Raw genomic sequence first — 23,434 nt, 5'->3', positions numbered from 1 at the left:
GGTTATTTCAGCTGAATCTACAGATTCTCCCAGAGCCACGAATAATCACTCAGAATAAGGTCAGATGCCCATCCATGCTTCTCCCCACACACCATAATACCATCAGGTCAAACCCATGGGAGTCGCCTAGATCTTTTGCTGTAAAATCCATTTAGACTAGTTGCTCCCTGTGAAGGAACAGACTCACAAGCATCCAGGGAGATCCAAAGACCCCACTGCCATCCCAAGTTTCCACGTGGTAATTTTGCCCCTTTTCCTTAGTCCTGAGAGGAACTAAAAATAAACTGGGTAGTAACCTCCACCACCAGCAGGTCAAAGAGCATCTCCTACCAGACAGGTTTGCACAGCCAGCAGGCTCCACCTCCCTGGCCTTTTACCGGCTCTGCCTAGTTGCTGCCTCTCTTATTTTGCTCTGACAAACTTGCATCTTTCACAAGAGCTATCGTGGTCAAGAGGTGGCAAGCTTATCCGCTGCCCCTCCCAATTACTGCACTTCAGATAGCAAGACCAAACAGGCATGGCATGTTTACAGAGATCAGGTTTAGAAAATCTGAAATATAAGGAAGTTTAAGAAATGAACAAAAAATGCACATGATTTGTTCAATCGTTCAGGCTGAGCAAGAGTACAAAGACATGGTGAAAATACACAGTTCCCCTTCCCCACACTTGGTGCTTAAATGCAACAGGGTAGTATTATTTGAAGTCGCAGTCATTAAAAGTTCAGCATGACCTTATGACTGAGAAACTTCTCCCCATCGTCTCTTGACACACGGACAGGGCAGATTCCCTAGCTAAAGTCTTTTGTTAGAGATCTTGTTAACATTCTAGTCCTTCATGGCTTATGCCCCCCTGGTCAGAACCATAAGAAGAGAGGCTTCTTGCCTGTGCCCCTTGGGAAGGTATAATCTCCCCTTGGGAAGTCCGCCCCCCCCCCCGGGGTTGTTCTGATTGATCTGCGGCAAAGAGGAATGGAGTTTCTGTCTCCCTCTCTTTCAGGGTGGCATTACACGGCAGGAGCAGCACCTCCTCCCACCCCTTCCAGCGCTCCCAACTCCAGCAAGCGATGGGGCCATTTTTAAGACGGGTCCTCTGACATACGACAGGAGCCCCGTGGCGCAGACAGGTAAGCGGCAGCACTGCAGCCCAAGCTCTGCTCACGACCTGAGTAGTTCGATCCCGGTGGGAGCCCGGTTCAGGTAGCCGGCTCCAGGTCCACTCAGCCTTCCATCCTTCCAAGGTTGGTGAAATGAGCACCCAGGTTCCTGGGGGTAAAGTGTAGATGACTGGGAAAGGCCATGGCAAACCACCCCATAACAAAAAGTCTGCCGAGAAAACATTGTGATGAGACTCCCCCCCCCCCCCCCGCCAATGGGTCAGTGCTTTAACTTTTTTTTCCCGGACATACATGTGACTGGGAGTTGGGGCAGGCAAAACCCTCAGTTAAACTAATAGTTTCTGATGGCAAATAACACAGCAAGAGGGTCTGCAATTCATAGGCGGAAACCAACTCGGCCAATCCAGCCCCTGCCCCCATGGACTAACATTGACTATTAGCTTACGGGGTGCCAAGGTTTCTCTCTTGGCCCATCCACCCAGAATCCAAGCCTGGGAGATGGGGAGGAAAATGTTGTGAGTATTGTGTGGCTATCCAGCTTGCTCTTCCTTCTCTCTGAATCTGGCAAGATGGTAGGTGTGCTGAACCAATGTCTGCATGTCATGAAGAACCGGACGAGGGCATGCAATCGAGGCAAGAAGGAAATGCTATGTATCAAATATAAGGCTGACAGAGGAACAGGAGGATGTTTTACTCCCCCTGAAATGTCAGGCATGCAGTTTGGAGAGGTTCATGGACGCATGGCTCCCCTTGATAAACAGGTGACAGTGGTGGCCAGGAGTGCTTTATAGTAGCTTAGGAGGCTTCACCAGATACTGTTATTCCTGAAGAAAAAGGTGCCCGGACATCTAGATGGGCCTGCAGGTGGTTGCCTTGAAGGTAGCCCCAGAGACAGCAACTGGTACACAATGAAGTAGCTGGAGTGTAACAGGGAGTCATAATGTACCAATTACATTAGACCACAGTTTGTTTCTGGGTCCATCTCCAGGACAGAGACTGGTTTTCACATTCAAAGACCTCCATGTCTTGCATCCGAGGTAGCTGATGGGCCACCCAGGGGCCAATGTCACGAGGCAAAAGGGTGGGCGACAGAAGAAGCCATTCTCTGGGAACTTCATTTATTGGGGACTCTTGGAGGGGGAGGGGGGAGTCTTCCTATTAGATGTAGATCCTGAAACTGCCTCTCCCTTTGGCCTTCCACTGGAATTGTAGACAAACCTGTCCCCTGGAAGGCCTTTAAAAGTATTTGAAGTAGTTTCAAATTGTTTTTATTGTTTGGGGTTTTAAAGTTTGCATTCTGAATGGTAGTTTTACATTGGCTCTGTTTTTTAATTTTAATCATTGTGAAGGAATGGACTCACAAGTCCCCCCTGTTCCTTTGGGCTGGTCCACAGCAGACCAGAAAACCTCTGTCCCAAATGTCTCCTCAGCGAAGCCACCCCTTCCCCTCATTCCCCATCATTGCCCCAAATAAACGGGATAACCTCCGCTGTCTAAGAGTATTTCCTGCTAAACAGAGTTACACTCGAAGCATTATGTACTTGTGTTGCTGTTCAGAGGCTATGCCGAGTGGCTGCAACTGCCGACTTCTCTCCTGAAAACTCTTGTGCAGAGACGTATTACAACTTTGCAGTTCTGAGCTTGCACGCTCCAAGGATGGTGAGCTTATCCAATGCCTTTCCTATTAGCACACTTCAGACAGGGAGACCAAAGAGGCATGGTATGCTTCCAGAGACCAAGCATACTACAGTCAAAATATAAGGAAGTGTAATAAATGAATATGGTCTGTTCTTCAAGCATGCAGGCTGAGCGAGGGTAAAAAGAAAAGATGAAAACGCACGAGCCCTTTTCCCTGCCCTAGACAATGTTTAGTTAAGACAGGCATGCTTTACTTGCAGTTGCAGTAATTTAAAATTTACCTTAGTTCTCCTGGTTGGGACTTCTACCCAATCCTTGCCAGGTGGAAAACATGAAGTCCCTAAATAAATCTTACTCCTGCATAGCATGTGGCTCCCTGGTCAGAAGGCAAGCAGAGTTCTTCTTCTCTGTGTCCAGAGACTCTATAATCTACTTGGAGAAAATCCATCCCCTTTGGGTAATTCATATCTTCCTGTCCCACGAGGAAGAGAATACTTTTGAGCAATTTGGCTTTTTCCCTCCCTGTCCCTGGGTGTCCCTTGCCAGCAGGCGGCAGGGTGGTAAACTGTTGTCATTCTTCCACAAGAGGTATTTGCTTCACCAAGAGCTTGAGTTCTCTGTGCTTGGAGCTTCATGGCTCCTTCCCCCAGCCCCCTCCTCCTTGCCAGTTGCAGCAGGAGTCCTGAGCACGCACAGCGTCGTCACAGTGACTGAAATCTTGGGGTGAATCCTCCGGTGAAGGGCATTCCTCCACAGTAATTATTTTATGTTGGCGAAAAGCCAGGTAGTCCACAAGGTGTAGCAAGGAGGAACCAGTGGCATTACCCACCTTTTCCTCTTCCACGGCTGCAGGGGCAGTGATAACCCGGGTCTTCCCAAATCAGGGTTGGCCTCTAGGCCATGGGGAATCCTATAATTTTTAGCACCAGAATTTTCAAGATTACCCAAGAAAGCAACTTTACTCACGTTCCCCTAGATAACGCATGGCCATTCGGTAACAGCCTATTCTGTTTCATTTTGCCAGCATCTGAATACTGACAGTTTGGCATAACATGGCACCGAAGAAAAAAAAGTCAAAAGATAAAAAAGGCAAGGTTGGAAATGTGGCCAAAGGACAAAGTGGTGTTGCACAATTTGTCAGTGAGCGGGAGCAATACCTACAGAAGGAATATGCCACACTGACCGAGCACGTTGATACATACACCCAGCGCACGCAGCGCTTCCAGAGGGAAAATGACTTCCTGGACAAGGAAGCGCAACAGATCCGGGAGAACAGCAAGGCCTACCTCTCCTACCTGAACAAGCGCACCCTCCGGTGCCAGACTGCCATTGTCACACTCAATGACCAGAATCGCTCAGACCTGGCACAAGTTCGGAAGCAAAAGGAGCAGATGACCTCACAGTATGCAGACAAGGAGAAGGAGGTGAGGAGCCAGCTGATGGAGATGGAGACCAAGTACTCCCTCATGAACAGAGAGGTGGACGAGCTACAGCCCTTCAAAGAACTGCAGCTGGAGCAGATAACTCGGATCCGGGAACTGGAGAAGGAGCTTCTGGCCATGAGAATCCAGCATTCAGAGCAAATGCACAAGGTCAAGAGCCAGTTCCTGCAGCAGAAGGCTGAATATGAGATGGAGTCCCAGCAGAAAGTCCAAGCATTGGCCAAACTGGCTGAGAAGGAAGCTGTGCGCAGTCTGATACAGCACACCAAGCAAGTGAAAGCAGAGAACTGGCGGCTACGCCATGAGCTGCTCAACCTCATTAGACGAGCTGAAGTCCTGAAAGACTTCATGGGCCAGCTGAGAGAACAGCAGCAACAGCTTCTACGGGAGCACCAGTACAGCCAAGACCTTGCACGCATGCGCCACTGGCTAAGGCAGCGTGGGGCTCGGCTCATCATCACTCCTGGCAACAGATTCAGATGCAGCCCAGCAGCCAAGAATAGGACTCTTTCCCCCCAGGACATAAATGCCCCATTGCCCAAAGAGGAGGAGCTAGGAGGACCTGCCAGGTATTCCACGGAGAGAAAGGAGCAGGCTGCAAGCTATGTCGTCTAAAACCTGCAATAGGAAGGTGCCTGCCTGAAGGAGGTGTGACAGCCACCTGTGCAGAGGGAAGAGGAGAGTTGTAAGGAATGGCTCGTCACAGGCCTCGAGGACAGGCAGGCCCAGAGGAGGAAAAGACCTTCCCGGGACGTGGGATGAGGCAGCACACGACACTCAGAGCAATGATAACCACAACCTTCCTTACTAGGGAGACCAGCATTTCATGCTTTCCGGTTTTCTTACCTTCACTGCTAAACAGAAATAAAGATAGGGAAATTATTCAAAAAACTAAGGAAACTTCTTAACCCAGTCCTAACATTCTGAAATCTACCATGCATGATGGAGGGAAATGACAAATGCTTCAAGCAGGTAACCTGGACAGGGAGCGGATCAGTGCACAAAATTCCTTTTAGAGCTCTGCTTGTGCCCATGTGAGCCAACTGATCTCCTGTCTTTAGCCAGCAGCAAAGCAACCACTCGCAGCACTGCCATCACGTGTGTCTGCCAGCCCTCCTCCACAGCCAAGGCTTGCCATTTCTAGTCTGAAACAGGAAACGAGGGAGGCACACCAAGCAGAGGAAGGGTGAAATGGGGAGGATCCCGGCTCCGTTCCTCCTCTCAGAGGCGCTGAAGCTTAGCTCCAGTAGGGGAGCAAGTGTGAGGCTTTGCAGAGGAGTGGGGCAGAGATCGGGCCTCTAGCAGAGGTTCCGGGAGGCACCTCTGGTCACAAGGGTGGAGTTGCTGGAGGACGCTGAGACCTTCCGCAGGCTAAAGGGGTCGGGGCTGGAGAAGCGAAGTATCCATGAGGATACAGCAGGAGACAGCTGAGAGGGCACAGCCGTGGAAGGCTTTGAAGGCCAAGGGGTTTGTGCTGGATGAGAAGGCAGAGGGGGATTATCACACGCTCAAGGAAGGGGGGCGATTCTGGCAGCTGATTTGCTGGCTAGAGGTGAGGAGTTGGGATACAGAAACAAGAGGGCTGCACTAATGAAGGAATGGATGGCCGGAACATGAAGCAGAGGGGTAAGGGCAGGGCTCATTTTGAGGGGGAACGCGCAGGAACGCCGTTCCGGTAGTTCTCCAAAGAGGTCACATGTCAGGTGGCCCCACCCACCTGATTTTTGGCCATTTTGGGCCTGTTTCGGCCTGGATTTGGCCTTAAATGTCCAGGATCGGGCCTAAAACAGCCAGGATTGGTCCCAAAACGGCCAGGGTCAGGCCTCTGATGGGTGGTGGATCACTCTCCCGCTCAGCAGCAGCCCAATCCTGACCATTTTGGGCCCCCTTTCGGCCATTTTCAGCCCCTTTTTGCCATTTTGGGCCCAATTTCAGCCCTGAATGGCCAGGATTGGGTCCAAAACAGCCAGGATAGGTGATGCCAGGGGATGTGGCATATGCAAATCAGTTATGCTAATGGCACACTTTCGGTGATGGCAAGGGGTGTGGCATATGCTAATGAGCTGTCCTAATGAGTTATGCTAATGAGTTCCTGCAGCTCTTTTTCTACAAAATGACCCCTGGGTAAGGGTAGGGAGGAAGCACTCTTTTTGCAGAGTGTCTCAAAGGGAAAAGTGGCAGCCTTCTCAACAGAATAGATGTGGGGAGCAAAAGAGAGAAATCCAGTGCTTTGTGCCGGGTTCCACAAGGCCAATGGGGACTTTTCCACTGGATGTAGAGAGTGTATTAGGAGAGGAAGTCATTGCGATAAAATGACATCAGTATCAGACAGATTGTGTCTGAGATGGCAAGGAGACATCTGAGCAGACAGATCACACAGGCAACTGAGATGTAGGATTCAATGGGGAACGTTCAGTGACAGCTCATCATAGAATCACAGGGTTGGAAGGGACCTCTAGGGTCATCTAGTCCAACCCCCTGTACAATGCAGGGAATTCCCAAATACCCTCTCTCCCCACACACACACACACACAGAATGATCCTTTCTGCATGCCCAGAAGATGGCAAAACTCCATCAGGGTTCCTAACCAAACTGGCCTGGGGGAAATTGCTACCTGACCCCAAGGTGGTGATCCGCCTCACCCTGTGCGTGTGCAAGAAGGGGCCACAAGAACTAAGCCCTGACGCGGCCCTTCCTGCCCTCCCTCTCATGACCTGCCCAGGCTCACAGCATTGGCACTGCTGTCAGGCGGCCACCCAGCCTCTGCTTCAAAACTTCATCAGCGTAGGAGTGGTACCGAAAGCCTTAGGGTTAGATAAGGTCGCCCAGGGACACCATACAGGAAGCAACAGAGGAGGGACCAAGCCAGATCCTGGAGGAACTGCAAGGGACGGAGAGGAAACCTGCGCAGGGAGTTCTTCCTTGCAGGGAATGCTGAGCTGACAGACGGACGGACGGACGGACGGCCAGCTGAGGATAGTCATAGAAACTTCAGGTGTGAGAGAGCCGTCAAAGGACTCCAGCAAGGAAATGGGGGCAGAGTTGAGGCTGTCAGATGTGCTGTGCAAAGGAATCCAGTGGCTTTGGCAAACACCAGCTTCAAGCCAGACTGCAAGAGGCGAAGGCGGCAGTCGGGGCAGAGAAAGGTGCATCTCAGCTGGAATAAACGGCAGCCTTCAGGCGTCTGGGGAAACGGCAAAAGGGAAATTAGTCAGTCATTGCTGAGGAAGCAGAGGTTAGAGGATAAACTCTCAAGAATACATTAAACAGTATCATGTTTGACTCGAATACAAGGAAAGAGTCAAAGTTAAGTCATAGGTTTATTTAGATTTAATTTATTACATTTGTATTCCGCCCTCCCCGCTTTCGCAGGCTCAGGGCGGATAACAGAAATACAAACATCACACATCATTTAAAACATTTAAAAACACTACATCTAATCAATTAACTTACAACTATGCAAAAATAAAAATATCATATATTTACATATAAATAATTAAAAGCAACATATAATATAAATTTGATATTCCACACAGCGGTTCTTCCAGAGCAAATACATGTAGTAGTGCGGAGTAGGTGTGGGCAACAGCATCTGAATTCACATAGGGGCAACGGATTAACCCCCCCCCCTCCACGGGGGTGGGGGGAAGATGCTCCGCCCAGCGTCAGCCAAATGCCTGGCGGAATAGCTCCATCTTACAGGCCCAGCGAAATGCAAGCAAATCTTGCCGGGCCCTAATCTCGTAAGGCAGAGCATTCCACCAGGCCAGGGCCAGGACCGAAAAGGCCCTGGCCCTGGTCGACACCAGGCGGGCCTCACTAGGGCCAGGGACCCTTAAAAGATGTTTTCCACCTGATCCAAGAGTCCTCCGGGGCTCATACGGTGAGAGACGGTCCCGCAGATACATCGGTCCCAGTCCGCGTAGGGCTTTATAGGTTAACACCAAAACCTTGAACCTGATTCGGTACTCCACTGGTAACCAATGCAGCTAGCGTAACACTGGCGTAATATGCTCCCACACCAGTGCTCCAGTAATAACCCACGCCGCTGCATTCTGTACAAGCTGTAACCGCTGGATCAGGCCCATGGGAAGCCCAGCGTAGAGCGCATTACAGTAGTCCAGCTTAGAGGTGACCATTGCTTGGACCACTGTAGTCAGATCGTGGGGGGACAAGTAAGGGGCAAGTTGCCTGGTCTGTCGAAGATAATAAAAGGAAGACCTGGCAACTGCAGTGATCTGGTCCTCCACCTTCAAGGAGGAATCCAGAATCACTCCTAACTCTCGGGGCCAGTGTAAGTGCTGCCCCATCAAGTGTAGGAAGCCGGGGTCCCGAAGCCACCTCCCCACGGCTCAAGTACAGGATCTCCGTCTTCGTGGGATTCAATTTCAGCCGACTTTGTCTCAACCAACCAGCCACAGCCTCAAAAACACGCTCCAGGACATCAGGGGTCGATCCAGGCCGTCCGTCCAACAACAGATAAAACTGGGTGTCATCCGCATATTTATATCCCATTTTTCTATCAAATGGGTACCAAAATTGGCTTCCAACCTTCATCTCTCTTCCTGCATTCTGTCATCAAAATAAAAACCATCTGATGTAGACGAGGCAGAGAGAGAGAGAGAGAGAGAGAGAGAGAGAGAGAGAGAGAGAGAGTGACTGGCCCAAGGGAGCTGAATCAGGGTCTCCCAGGCTGAACCTGCAGCAAACCTGCACTGGAGACTTAGGACTGCGAGGGCACACAAGGTGGGGCCTGCGAAGGGCACCCGGGCACATCTCACATTAGGCACTGGGCGGGGGGGGGGGGCAATGAAGCAGATGCCTCAACACGCAGCAAGGAAATCCCCCTATCCAGCGTCCTTCATCCTCCTCTTTAGGGGGATGTCGGGGCAATTGTGGGGGCCTTCCAGCGTTTCCAATTCCAAGGTATGATCCTGGTCCCAGTCTCCTAGGCCTACAAAGTCCAGCCAGTGGGGGCAGGCTGTTCTTGCTCTAAGGGAGCCCTACCATAAGGCAGGGGGCAGACCTGGGGTGCCAAGAAGGGCCACGGAGTGGTAGATAGGGCTGACCCATGACATGCAATCCTGTAGGAAGCCCTTCCTTCTGGTCACTCCCCACTGAAATGAATGGGAGCTGGGTGGGCACAGCAAGCTCATGGTAAGATTCGGCTCTTGGTTCCGCCTGCGCTAGTGAGATTCTGCCACAATCCAGTCCGCCTTGGCAGCAGGCATTAGAGCCAGAACCAACATTTCTGTAGTGCCAGGGTATAGCTTTGGAATACTGAAAGGTTGAAAAGGCAGGGTACTTTGTTGAGCACCTACAGAGCGACAGCTCTATACTGCGGCTCTTAAAAAGGCAGGCACCAGGAGTGGGTTGGCCGTGTACTTAGCCCACTGCCTGTGGTGCAGTCAGTGAGGAGGGTCACAGTGGCAGCCAGCTTCACCATGTTGGCTTGGGTGCAGTGGGGCCAGGGCATGTGCTCAGCAGCGCCAGGCTTCACTCTTCCAATGCAGGCACAGGGTGGCCAGTAAGAAGCACAACAGCACCTGGTGTCACCTTGCCAGCTCAGGTGTGCACAGTGGCACCTGGCATATTGACTGCGAGCAGGATGGCAGAGTCTAGCTTCATCTGGTGCCTCCCAATCTGCCCCAACAGGCATTCTGCCAGAGAAAACCTTGGCAACCCTATAAACACCCAGGGTGGCATCCGTCTTGGGCACAGCCTTCCTAGAGCGCCATGGCCCAGCCAGCCTCCCTCACTCCCTGGCTGCACGGGATAAAGAGAGTGGGGAAGGGGGAACGGGTTCCGCAGGATTTCACCCTCAGAGGCATGAACCTTCCTGATCCTCCAGCTAGAGAAACACCCCTGGGGGTGTGTGTGTGTGTGTGTGTGTGTGTGTGTGTGTGTGTGTGTGTGTGTGTGTGTGTGTGTGTGTGTGTGAGAGAGAGAGAGAGAGAGAGAGAGAGAGAGAGAGAGAGAGAGAGAGAGAGAGAGAAAATAAATAAAAACTGCAAGGGCTAAAGTTACAAAAGGGAGCACAGAGGACCACGTCTGGTCTGACCTAAAACTACAAGGAGAAATTAAAAGGAGAAATCAGTTGCTATATTTAATAGAGAATTAGGAAATAGGTAGTGGGAAAGTTGCTATTTAATTTGTTCATAAATTATCTTAAATTAGTGGTAAGCCGTGCACTGACCAAGTTTGTAGATGATTCAGGATGGTGAAAACCAAAGCAGGTTGTGAAGACCTTCAAGAGGGCCTCTCCAAACTGAGGAAGTGGACGGCCATTCTCTTTAGAAAGAGCAGCATCTGAAATACACTCACACGAGTGGAGGTGGGACGATGCTGGTCGCGCGATTTCTGAGCACACCAGCCACCACCACTGGTCACAGGGGAACCAGTTTATGTTGCCTGCGAGCGATTAGCTTTTGGTAGATTAGCAGTTTCTGCTCCAGCATCATGACCTGGATGGATACAAGCTTACCCAGAAAGCTTTAGCAGAGTCATCGTGTCAGCTCGCCACCTCTCCATAGCCGACCGTCTCCCTAATGTGTATCTCCTGTTGCTCAGTTAAGAAAATGTGGCTGTGGTGTGTTGAGGTACATCCCTTGGTGTTGAATCCTCCGACTGGGAATCGGGGTGCCGGTACCAACTGATGACAAAGTAGTTCTCAGGAAACCATTTAAAGCTTCCTCTGCCCCCTTCATGTCAAAGAGCGACGGAGACCATCTCCCAGGGTCATGCCCTGGGGCTCAGTCAAAATCTCAGGAATGGGACCCATGAAAACCCCCCAGCAATGAGGACCACCCCACCCCGGAACCACTGGAGAACACGGGAAGGAAACCCTGATCTGCAGCACCACCCCACCCCACCCCACCCCACCCCAAAAGAACAGAAGTTTGTTTCTGAGCTGCAGGGGTCCCCATACCCCTTCCCCAGGGGCAACTGATCCACTCCCTGCGAAGACTACACAGTTGTTGGCATTCCCAAAAGGACATGAGGGAGGGGCAGAGCTGCTGTCTGATTTCCCCCCTCTCAGGAGAGGGAGACTCACGTGGCTCACACCCACCCTCTGGGAAGGGGAAGGTTCTTCCTCACCACACTCTGGAGGAGGAAAGAAGCCGTGAGACTTCAGATGCATCACCGCAGTGCTGAGAAGGCACACTGCAAAAGTAGTAGAACTACAGTGGAAGTAAGTACGGTTCAAAACCAAACAAAGGCGGCACGGCCAGAGGCTCCCTGCCTCCACAAGGCTTCTATGAAATACACAAGCCTTCTATGAAATAACGTGATCTTACCATAATTCAGCACAGCACAGCACTGCGTAATGTAACATAGCATAGCATAACATAATGATAAAAGCAATAACAACTCCCCTCCCCTTCTCCCTGGGTGGGATTTTAGAAGTTCATAATTAAATTTCTATAATTTAAAATTACAGAAATTTCTATCACGTACAGTGTGATTTCTAAACTTCCCTCGTGCACTTCCTTGAAGAGCATTATATTCTCTACTACCCGAAATAGAGGAAGTCCAGAGGGAGAAGAAAGGGTCCTATTCCTTGAGAGTGCTGCATAACTGGAAGTTTTAGGTGGGTAGTCAAGCTGGTCTGCAGCAAGCAAAACAGCAAGATTTGAGTCCAGTGGCACCTTAGAGACCAACAAGTTTTTCAGGGTGTCCGAAGAGAGTTTTGACTCTCGAAAGTTTATACCCTGAAAATCTTGTTGGTCTCGAAGCTGCCACTGGAGTCAAATCCTACTACAAAAACAAGCAAAGAGGCGTTCTTGGTCACTGGATATAGCGTAAGAACGTAAGAAAAGCCCCGCAGGATCAGACCAAGCCCTCCAAAGGCAGAGCCCCCTTCTTCAGACATGAGTAGGAACGGAGATCCCAGAGCCTTCGTATCCCAGGTGGGGCGTTACAAGTAGAGGCATCAGGAGGTAAAGGTAAAACGCAGCTCGATTCGATGGGAGGCACAATGGTACAATGCAGCTTGACTAAAGCAGAAATTAGCATCTGTAGTGGAATAAGAACCCTTACGTTTCTATTCAGCCACATGTGTGTGTGTGTGTGTCATTGTTCTGAAGTTGTAAATAAGATTGCTGAAATGGAGTTTATTCACAAATTCAAAACAATGGACCCCCCCAACAGGAGACAGGGAAAAGAACAACAGCTTGAGTGGTGGTATTACTGCTGTACTGGTGGTGGGGGGAAGTCCCCACACATGCTTGCACACCCTCTTACTCCACTGTGACAGGGACCTGTCCACACGGACAAGACGGAATTACAAGGTGAAGACTTAGTCCTTTATGATGTAAGCCAGAAAGTACATAACCGTCTTCCTCGTGCCCTAGGAATCTATACTCTTCCCCTTGGAGGGTCTGCTCCCCCTCTCCCGTCGTTCCAATCTCCCAGCCTCAAGAGGAACAGAAAACTTCCTAGCCATTTATTTGCCTGCCCACCTCTGTCCCTTTTGGGTGAGGCTGTGAACCATTATCCGACTTCAGCCTCAGCCATTCACATATGTAAGCCCTAAGGGACTAAAGCCCCAAAGGGCTTTAGGACTAATCCTGCTGTCCCCTTTCTGCCTCCTTCAAGCGTGCAACTGGGTTTCAGTTCAAAGTACAGAACCAGCAATTGAAATATTGGGTTGAATTCTGGGACAGAGAGCATTTCTGCACAGGCATGAACACGATCATCTTGCCCTGGGTCTAAAATGTACCTCTGTGATATTAAAGAGACAAGCAGAACTATTTTGGTGTAGTGGTTAAGAGCAGCAGGCCTCTAATCTGGAGAACTGAGTTCGATTCCCCACTCCTCCGCTTGAAGCCAGCTGGGCGACCTTGGGTTCCCTTTCCCTTTCTTGTCTTTTGACTACTCCTTCTAACTACTACTGACAATCTTCCCTTTGTACCTCTCTGGAGTAAAAATGCAGTTTTATATTCTACCAGATGGATAGCAACACAGGGACCGGGGAGCAGAGGGCAGGGGGTAACAACCACCAAGTTGTGTTGGCCTGATGGTCCCCGTTATCTTCCCTAAAGCACAAGGAAAAAACCTCTCACAGAACCAGCCTTCTCCATGCTGATTCTGAGAGGAGGAGAGGAAACAGAGGCTGTAACACAAGTGAGGACTGCCAGGCCTCGGGATTCGATCGGGTGTTTCAGGGACTTACAGTGCAACCTGAATCAGAATTACATGCTTAAGTTGAAGTCAGCGTGTTTAGACAGGGGTAATTCTGCTTAGGAGTGTACCTCCTTCTCAAAATCTTCAGGTGGAGGAGTAAATCTCAAGGTGGGAGTATGAAACGTGTATCTCTACCATGTTAATGTATTCCAGCTAATTCTTTCAAGCATTTCACAGGTGAAAAGACATGAAGCCTGCCAAAGCAGGTGTTGAGGAGAGTGTATTTTTTCAGACCACAGCTGTGGGATGTGCGATTTGGTATAGCTCAGCCACATATTTAGCCTAATAATGCGTTACCGGTACTATCTGGGTATATTTCATCAGAAACCAAATTGCAGCAACAGCTTAAAACACAAAAAGCTCAGCGTAGAATTAATTATGTTTGACCAGATGTGCACAGGAGCTCAGCGAGTTAAGTGTATGAATGAGACCATGAGGGTGGGCTTTGTATCCAGGCCAGGAGAACTCCAGAAATAATGGGACCTGAGAAACCATCAGCAGAGCGGGTCCCAACGCTTGAGGATGGCGGAATGTGCTGTTGTCAGTTTCCAGTTGGGGGAGGGGGGAAAGGGAAGTAACTATGCCATGAGCAAAGACCTGTGTCAGCACTATTTCGGAAAATCTGTGGCCCCCACCAGGCCACAGGATCTGAACTGATGCGTGCCGAGGTGGCCCTACATGGCAGGAGGAGAGCAGAGATCCTCCCAGGGAATTTCTCTGCTGAATGATCAGCACCAGTCATTTGGACCCCTCTGACTGCACGCTCACTGTTCAAGTACATTTTGCAACTGATAAAGCTACAGCTTTGTTTGGAAGCACACTGGAGCCCCGTCTCTTCCTTGATACATGAGCTCGAAACAAGGCCACTGTGAGGTCACTATGACAACAGGCAGAGAGGGATTTCTTCTCCCCCTGTCACCCAGCTTCCATTAGACTTTACTTCTAACAAGGGGGAAGGTGGTGCGAGCGTATTTTCTCTTCGATTCAGACTCGTGCCATTCAGTCCTTCCAAAACTATGAGACAGGTCTTCGTGTCTTAAAGTTTTCTTTATTGAAATTCTTACCAGAATAAAACAATGGAAGAGAGAAAGAAAGACTGGTCTTATGCGCACACAGCCTTGCTCTCAAAGAATCAAAGTCTGGGATCCTGCTGGGATTTCCCCGTCGCTTGGGGGGTCCCAGAGAGGTTTGGTTGTTCTTTTTTCAAAGCCAACTGCTGACAGAGTTCAGATTTGGACTGGAGCGAATGAGGGCAGCAGCGCTTCCAAGGGTGCTTTGCAGCCCTCCTCCCTTCATAGGAGTGTGCTCCACGTGCAGTGGTGGGAAACATCCTGGCTCTTTCGCGGGGGGGGGGAGGGGGCGGAGTGCTCTGGGGGCGGGGCCCCTCAACGCCTCTGCCTGCTTGGGGCCAGTGCCTGAGGGCAGGAGCCGGACACAGGCAGCTGCCGAAGGGCAGACTTGCAGATGGTCCCATAGGACTGGGAGTAACTGCCGAGGCAGGCCTTGGGGTCTCCCGCTGCTCCGACGTTTGCCGTCCCCTGGAACATCTTTTTACTGCTGGGCTTCGGAATGGGATGGATTTCCTTGCTGTGAGCCTCAGAGGTCTTTGAAGGCTGCATGAAAGAAAAAGATTTATGACGGCACACTAGATCAAGACAAGCAGAGAAACAGTCTGGTGCAGTGGTTAAGGGCGGCAGGACTCTCATCTGGAGAACCGGGTCTGATTCCCCACTCCTCCTCCGCTCGAAGCCAGCCGGGTGACCTTGGCTCAGTCACAGCTTCTCAGAGCTCTCTCTCAGCCCTACCTACCTCACAGGGTGTTTTGTTGTGGCGATAATAATGGCATACTTTGTAAACTGCTCTGAGTGGGCATTAAGTTGTCCTGAAGGGCGGTATATAAACCGAATGTTGTTTGTTCATCATCATCATCATCAGAACTGAGGGAAGGGGGAAGGGGCAGCTGTAGTAGTCTGGGACTGAACAGCAAGGAAGAGCCTGGCCCAACCACTCCAGGAGAGGGAGAGAAGACCACCCACCGGTCCTCAAGCCCAGAGGAGGTGTCGAGGGAGCTGGGCAAGGGCTCAGTTCGCAAGACTGAATCCCGCCCCTCCTAGCAGCCCTTCCACGTTAGCCATGACGACTTCCTATGGCACAAGCTTGGCCAAGAACACACAGAGAATGGGAAGCAGAAGGCTTGGCTCGGATGGAGGGGAAGACACAGAAGACTTTCACTCACCGGCTCAGCTGCAGCCTTGCTGGGAGACCATTCTTTCCTCATCAAGAGGTGGTTGAGAGCCGCTTCTTGGGCTTGGCCGGCAAGTGAGCATGGCCTCAAGTGGGATGTGGGTTGCCTTTGTCCCTCAGGTCCTTTCATTGCCTGCTGAACCAGGACAGAAGCTGAGGCTCACCACCGGACACCAGAGAGGCAGCTACAACTGGAAGGAGAGCTTCTTCCAAAGGAAGATACCAGTTGCAAGGGGGGGGGGGTTTCCACTGGCTGAGAACCAGAACCAGCTCTCAACACCAGCTGCCCTCCTGGACAAGGCCAGGAAGCAAGCGCGAGGGGGCGCACGCTCCCAGGCCAGCAGGTGCCGTCCCTTCCATCGCTCTCTCCTGCCTGCATGGATCAATTTAAATCCGCCCTGAGCCTGCTGAGGTGGGGAGGGTGGAATATAAATCGAATTGAATAAATAAATAGTCTGGCCACAGGCCATCACAAAATTACAGAAATCTCGCTATATAAAATACAATTATATATACAGTACAGATTTACCAATATGCAGAAAGAGACCAACCCAAACAAAAGCTAATTAGAACCGGAACTCAGCATGTTGACTACAGGTTCAGGTACTCTCTCCTACCTGCTGGATCCCATGCGCTCAACGCTTACGCACGTTTACACAGCACTTCCCAGTGACCAAAGGCTTCTGCTGTATGATAGACAAAAGCCCTGCCATCCCAACAGGCTGAGGGAGTCACTACAGGCGAAAGCTGAACCAGGTTCTCCTAACCGGGGGCTGTCCCTCTCGTCCTGGCTACTTCACCTGCTCTCTGACAGAGGTCTGCCTGCCCTTGAAGGGAAGGTACTGGCACCTCCCCCCTCCTCCTCCAACAGCTGGGAGGAAGGGCAGGGTCAGCACCGCCAGCAGGCCAATTTACCGGCAGAGCAATGAGCACGTATGACCCTAACCCATCTCCCCGCTTCCCAGCTCCCCTAGCAGGAAAAACTTGCTTAAGCTCCAAGAAAGGGGGTGTCCTTGAGGCCCAGAGACGGGAGTGGGCTTTGCTTCACCTGTAGTCCAGGTTAGAACAGAGCTTTATGTTTTATACCCCACTTGCTCAGGAAGAAGCAAAAGAAATCCCAAACACAAAGAAAAGTGCAGAGTTGATATAAAATAACCAGACCCTTTTATAAAAACTGACGGCCTCCACCGGAACAAACAGTACATACAAGATATCCTACGGTTCAGGCAACCTCATAAAGGAGCTCCTGAAGTAGACTGAAAGCCAACTGTCCCTCTACACAGCCCTGGTTTATTTATTTATTAAATTTATAGCCTCTCTCCCAGCAGGTGGGCTCAGAGCAGATAACATCATGTAATAAAACCACATTAAAATACATTCAAACATAAGATTCAGTACAAGAAGACAACAACTCTACACAGCAGCCCATATTGTTGAACCTAACACAGCACATCCCATGGGGTGGGAGACAGTAAACAGCATTAGACGAGTTGGCAGAAAACCAGGGGCGGGGGGATTACGGTATCTCCTCAACAGGGGAATGGCAAAGGAGCTTGCCCACACCTCAACCATATGCCTGGCGGAACATCTCTGCCTTACAGGCCCAGTGGAAGGACAACAAATCCCACTGGGCCCTGATTTCCCCAAAGTTCCACCAAGAGGGTGCCAGGACCGAAAAGGTCCCGGACCTGGTCAAGGCCAGGCAAGCATCCTTGAGGCCAGGGACCACCAGCAGTTGTTTATCAGCTGACTGAAGCACCCTCCAGGGAACGTATGGTGAGAGCAGCTGCATTCTGGACCCACTGAAATTTCCAGACCAGACCCAAGGGAAGCCCTGTGTAGACCGAGTTACAGTAGTCTAATCTAGAGGTGACCGTCGACTGGATCACTGTCTAGGTCATGGATCAAAAGGTACGGGACAAGCTGCCTGATCGGACACAGGTGGAAAAAGGCAGACCTGGCAACCGCAGTGATCTGGGCCTCCATCGATAAGGGGACATCCAGAATCACCCCCAGACTGCTGACTGTAGGAACGGGTGCAAGTGGCGCCCCACTGAGGGCTGGGAGCTGGATTCCTGAACCTAACAGCCCCCAAACCAAGTGCAGGATCTCCATCTTTGTGGGATTCGATTTCAGTTGACACAGTTTCAACCATCCAGTCACGGCCTCCAAGGCATCTGGAGCAGAGTCAGTCCATCTGTCCATCTGCAGATACAACTGGGTGCCATCCACACACTGATGGCACCCCAGCCTGAAACTTCATACCAGCTGGGTGAGGGGATGCATGCAGATGTTGAATAACATCGGGGAGAGTATCGCCCCCTGTGGGACACTGCGCACCAACGGGTGGGTGCGGTGTCAACTTCTGCCCCAGCACCTCCCTTTTGTCCCCGACCATCTACACTGTCTACTCAGACTGGCAGCAGCCCTCCAGGTCTCGGCCACAGGGCTTTCCCGCCACCTGCTGCCCGGTCCTTTATTCACGGGAGATGCTATGGGATCGAACCTGGGACCTTCTGCACGCCAAGCGGAGGCCCTGCCACTGAGCCATGGCCCTTCCCTGCTGTGCCTCGGCACAAGGCGGAATGACTCACGCCGTGGAGCTGTTTCATGCCCGCTGCAGAGGTGGGATTGTTCACTGGTGCCCAGGATGCCGGTCTGCCTGTTCTCCTGCACAGCGAAGAGGAGGGCTGATGGCAAGGGAAGGGAGCAGAGCGGTTTCTTGCAGGGATGCCAGGCCACAGGCTATCTGCAGAGAGAAAATCCACAAACAAGGCATGTAGCAGCACACTGGGGCGGGGGCGGGGGGGGTCGTCGTCCTAGGCCACGACATCTGGAGAAAAACCCCACAGGCCAATACTTACTTTGCAAAAACGTCTACCTTTCCCCTGAGATTTAGGACAGCTTACAAACTATAAATAAAAATTAATACAAACACACACACACAAAACCCAACATTAAAATCTTAAACCCCAATATAAAAAATGAAGCGCAGCTTTAAATCAGTCAGGGAGCAGCAACACAGAAGAGAAACAAATCCTAGAGCCCCTTTGGGGAAACAGTCCCCAAAGCTGCCATTTCTGCCTATGTGAAATCCTGGAGATGACCCCACGTCTCCACCCAGCAAGGCTCTCCGTCCTGCCGCGTCACCTACTTCCCTCTGGGGATTTCCACGGCCACCAACTAGTCTCTGTATCGTCTGCTAAAGGGTGAGCGCTCCGGACAACGTTGCCACTGGAAGGCTCTGCTCTTCCCCACTTTGCCCTTAGGCAGCTCTTTTGGGACCCGTACAGTCCGGGAAGGAAGGAAGGAAGGAACCGCAGGGTTTGCGGAAGGCACAGAAATCAGACTACGAGCATTCAAAACATAGAGAAGTTTAACAGCATTTTTTTTAAAAAAAAAGCACACAGACTGAGAGGCTGAGTCAGGATCTAAATTAAAAGTGAGAAAACTGCAGTCCTCAGGCCCTAAGTCTCACGCAGCCTAGAAGGTGGACAAATCAGGATGGGCTATTCATTCTTGAGTCTGCAAGCCTTTAGAAGCGTGCCATTCCCTCTGCGTCCTGGGATGGACCTGAGGAAGAAGGCAGGAGGGCCAAGAGAGCTTCTTCCTCCTTGTGGTCAGGAGCTTTTCCCGTTGCCAAAAGAGGGCTGACATTCTGCCATGTATGTGGCTTCCCCAAGATCTACGGTTCAGGCATGGCTCTTCTCACTGTGACTCACAGAAGCTCATACCCTGCTACCCCAAACGTTGTTAGTCTTACAGGTGCTACTGGACTCTTGCTCTTTTCTGCTACTGTGTCTAGTCTGTGCTATCTGTTGCTGTATGCATTATCTTGTTCTCAGTACATTGCATTTCTGCTTACGTAATATCATATACTGCTTGTTTAATGTACGTCATGCTTAATACGTATTCTTTGTTCAGATTTATTTTATTTCTATTATTACAGTCCACTTTCCTTACTGAGACTCAAGGAGGATTAAACAGAGTAATTCAATACAATCAACAGCTGGGACATTTGATAAGCAATGCAATAGGAAAAGGAAATTTGAGAACAAGCAGAAATCTGATAAAGAGCTAAAACATTTTTTTTTAAGTTTAGGTAAAGATTTTATTTAAAAAGAAAAACTATAACAATAGAAAGCGCATAGAAACTTAAACAGCACTACATCTGAGTTAAATTTAAGTTAATAGAAAAGTGAATTCAGAATATATAACAGCACAACTAAATTATATAATAGCTCTCTTCTTAGTTGCTTATACGTGAACTTTAATGTCAATGGTTTTTAATCAGTCATCTTTCCTGTGTTTTATCTTTGTAACATAGTTACCTCACTTTATCTTAGTTTTAACCTAAGTAAGCAAAGAAATCTTTCCATTTTTTCCAGAATTCCACTATTGGTCTATTGACACATATTCGTACATCTTGTCTATCCACTCTGGCATGTCAGGACACAAATCTGTTTTCCATTTTGCTGTATATTCTTGCAGCTTTCACCACGTACAGGAAAAGATCTCTTCTTTTGTAACATTATTTGGTAAAATGTTTAATAGCAGAGATGGGCATGAACTGCAAGATGAACTGAAGTTCGTCACGAACTGGGCCGGTTTGCGCTTTGCAAACCAGCATTTAACCCTCCCCAATCAGCTGTTTGTCAGGGATCTCCACGACAAGCAGCTGATCCAAGCCGGTGGGGGGTGAAATGCCCCTTTCCCTGCCGCTACAAAGCAACACAGAAAGGGACATTTAACACCCCCCTGACAAGCAGCTGATACAAGCAGGTGTGTGTGTGTCTGTGTGTGTGTGGGGGGGGGTGAAATGCCCCTTTCCCTGCTGCTGGGAAGCAGCACAGAAAGGGGCATTTAAACCCTCCGATCAGCTACTTGTCGAGGGGATCCCCAACAAGCAGCTGATCCAAGCCGGGGGGGGGGGGGATGCTGCTTTTCCTGCTGCTGGGAAGCAACACAGAAAGGGGCATTTAAACCCCCAGATCCAAGCTGGTGCGGAGTGAAATGGCCCCTTCCCTGCTGCTGTGAAGCAGCACAGAAAGGGGCATTTCACCCTCGATCAGCTGCTTGTCAGGGATCGCAGCAACAGCATGGAAAGGGGATTTTAAACCCCATGAACCACGGACTGGGGCAAGTTTGTGAAAGTTCCTGGTTCCTGGTTCGTGAAATGGGACGAATCACGCAACTTCGTGACCTGCCTGGCCGATAACTTCCTTTTTCAATTCAATTCAATTCAAATACCTTTAATGGCATATAAAGATCTAAGACAGCAAACAAGTCACTATAAAATTACATAAAATATCAGACGTCAATATATTTATACAAAACTTGTATGAATCTTAAGCACACGCACTAAAAACTCTGCAACCACTTTAGAAATCACTGTATCATTATCCTTTAACAGAAAACGACAAAAGGATAAATTGTTCTGGTGTTCAATATGTTTTGGCAACCTCTCAAGCAGCATTCTCCGCAACTTATCATATAAATGGCATTCTAAAATTATATGCTGGATGGTATCTGGGCAGTTGGCTCCACACAAACAATGTCTTTCTGAAAAGGGGACTCGCTGGTATCTCCCCTGAAGGACATTGGAGGGAAAGGCATTTAGTCTGGCCAACATAAAGGCCCTACGACAGCCTGGGGTCTCAAGATCATAAAAGTACTGCAGAATTCTGCCAACATATGTAGTCAATCCTAATGCAGTTGAGGAGCAAACAAAAGGTTGCTCCCAATCTAGTAGATGCTGCTTAACACCATTCAGGATATAGGCCTCATCGGACATAAATAAGTCCTCCATTGCTAGTCCCATATACTTAAGTTGACTCAGTATTCCCGCTGACCACGCCCAGGAATACTGATCCCTTTTCAAATAGGTTAAAAGACTAGAAGGCTCGGCTCTAAAATAAATTTTGAGCCAAAATTTAAAGGTAGTGATCCAAGCCCTTGTCTCAATCAAAGATTGACGCAATTCCGCACACAAAGCAAAATAGGAAACACAATTTGGGACACCCAAAATTTGCCTAAAGAGTGTTGCTTGGATATCCTCCACCTTTCTGTTAAAAGCTGAAATTCATATAGGTATACCATAGAGCATTTGAGCTAAAAATTTTGCTTTAAAAACTTTTATGGCTGCTGGGACACATTGGTTACCCCTAGAAAAATAAAACTGTTTAATTTGGGAGGCTGTGCACTTAGCCAACTTTATTGACCTCTCACGATGTAACACCCAGCTAAGATTGTAGTTAAAAGTAATGCCCAAATATTTAAAAAATTTTCTTTGCTCAATTGGAAAGTTACCAATTGACCATTTCTGAGGGCGCCAGCTTTTTGAAAAAACAACTTTTGATTTGGAATAGTTAATAGAGAGTTAAGTTGACAATAATCATAAAAAGCATCCAAATATCTTTGTAAATCAATTCTTGTACATGATAAGATGGTTGTATCATCCACATACAGCAACAGTGGTACAGCAAGGCCTCCTAATTTAGGAGGATGGCCATTGGTGAGTCCAAGGCATTGCTCCAAATCATTTATAAAAAGATTGAAGAGGTGTGGGGCCAGCACACATCCCTGCTTGACCCCCTTCCTCATCAAAATCTTTTCAGTTAAAAGGCCCTTGCTGGAATATTTCACTTGACAAGATGTACCTGTATGTTTTTTCAGTAAAAAAAGTAAACGAGGGTCAATACCCATATTACTTAGCTTAGACCACAATTTGTCTCGAACAACAGAATCAAATGCACTTTTTAAATCTATAAAAGCCACATAAAGTTTCCTTTTCCCTGAGTTCATATATTTTTCTGCAAGAAAAGCTAATAAACTAATGTGATCTAAGGTGGCCTTTCCCTTAAAGAAACCTATTTGTTCGATACCCACAATATTATTTGATTGTATCCATCCTTTTAGATGCAATTCCAGATGTTTTGCATATATTTTGCCCAAAATTGATAATAGACTAATGGGGTGAAAATTCTCAGGCAAATCCATTCCTCCCTTCTTATACACTGGAACTATTATAGAACTGAGCCAAGCGTCTGGGAGGATACCCTACAGATCAATCAGGGTAAACAATTTGGCTAGTGGTGGAGACCACCAATCAGCAACCTTCTTAAAGACCTCCGCATGAAGGCTGTCTGGTCCCGGGGAGCTTTGCCCACTTTCAAATCCCTCAGCAATTCACCGACTTCATCCGGTGTCACTGGAGGCCAAACGGGTACATCGATAAGGCTGATGACTTCACGACAGGGGGAGGGAGTAGATGGGTCCTCAAAGATCTTAGAACTTCCTTTTCCAAAAGGTGGAGGAAGCTACAAGGGGCTCGGCCATACTAGGTTTAATATTAACCAACAGGGAAGAATTGGTAGATGGGGTGAAGATGGTGGGGGACCTTAAGGGGAAATGACCATGTCCTCCTTGAATTCCAGTTGCTTGGGGGGGGGGCAAGGAAGTTCATAGCCAGACTCGTAGGTTAGATTTTCGTAGGGCCGACTTCAATGAACTCAGAGGCTTGATGAGAGTCATTCCGTGGGGGAGTGTGCTGGAAGAGAAAGGAGCGAGTGAAGGGTGGGCTCTTCTCAAACGCGAGCTTTTGCAAGCTCAAGCCCTCACTATCCCAGCAAGACGGAAACATGGTAAGGGCTCCAAGAAACCGATGTGGATGAAGAGAGAGCTCCAGAATAAGCTAAGGGAGAAAAAGGAAATGTTCAGCAAATGGAGAGAAGGACAGACCTCTAATGAGGAGTATATGAGGGTTACTAGGTACTGCAGATCAGCCATCTGAGAAGCCAAAGCTCAGTA

The 23,434-nt window shown here is 49.3% G+C and overlaps 2 protein-coding genes across 7 annotated transcripts in view; one reads left to right on the top strand and one right to left on the bottom strand.

Moving 5' to 3' along the window:
* The first annotated feature begins 3,804 nt into the window (after nucleotides 1-3,804).
* CCDC166 (coiled-coil domain containing 166) lies at nucleotides 3,805-4,809 on the top strand. The gene has a single exon (XM_054985955.1). It carries the CDS (start codon nucleotides 3,805-3,807, stop codon nucleotides 4,807-4,809), a length of 1,005 nt encoding a protein of 334 aa, XP_054841930.1.
* A 9,600-nt stretch (nucleotides 4,810-14,409) lies between these two features.
* The window catches only part of MAPK15 (mitogen-activated protein kinase 15), a 33,812-nt gene continuing 24,787 nt past the window's right edge, over nucleotides 14,410-23,434 (bottom strand). For 5 of the 6 annotated variants that reach the window (XM_054985294.1, XM_054985292.1, XM_054985295.1 and 2 more), the window contains 3 exons: nucleotides 18,220-18,374; nucleotides 15,618-15,761; nucleotides 14,410-14,994 (listed from right to left, as the gene is read on the bottom strand). In XM_054985294.1, the coding sequence (XP_054841269.1) occupies nucleotides 14,767-14,994; nucleotides 15,618-15,761; nucleotides 18,220-18,374 (527 nt within the window). In that variant the 3' untranslated portion in view covers nucleotides 14,410-14,766. The remainder of the gene's footprint in view (nucleotides 14,995-15,617; nucleotides 15,762-18,219; nucleotides 18,375-23,434) is intronic. The other variant, XM_054985293.1, reaches the window with a different exon arrangement.

Source organism: Eublepharis macularius, chromosome 7 (genome assembly GCF_028583425.1).
Source record: "Eublepharis macularius isolate TG4126 chromosome 7, MPM_Emac_v1.0, whole genome shotgun sequence".
Classification (NCBI taxonomy): domain Eukaryota; kingdom Metazoa; phylum Chordata; class Lepidosauria; order Squamata; family Eublepharidae; genus Eublepharis; species Eublepharis macularius.
Note: the sequence above shows the minus strand (reverse complement) of the source record. Positions and strands in the feature narration are given on the sequence as shown.

What these genes read in the sequence shown, in the direction of transcription:
- CCDC166 (XM_054985955.1), top strand. Translation starts at nt 3,805, where the DNA reads ATGGCACCGAAGAAAAAAAAGTCAAAAGATAAAAAAGGCAAGGTTGGA.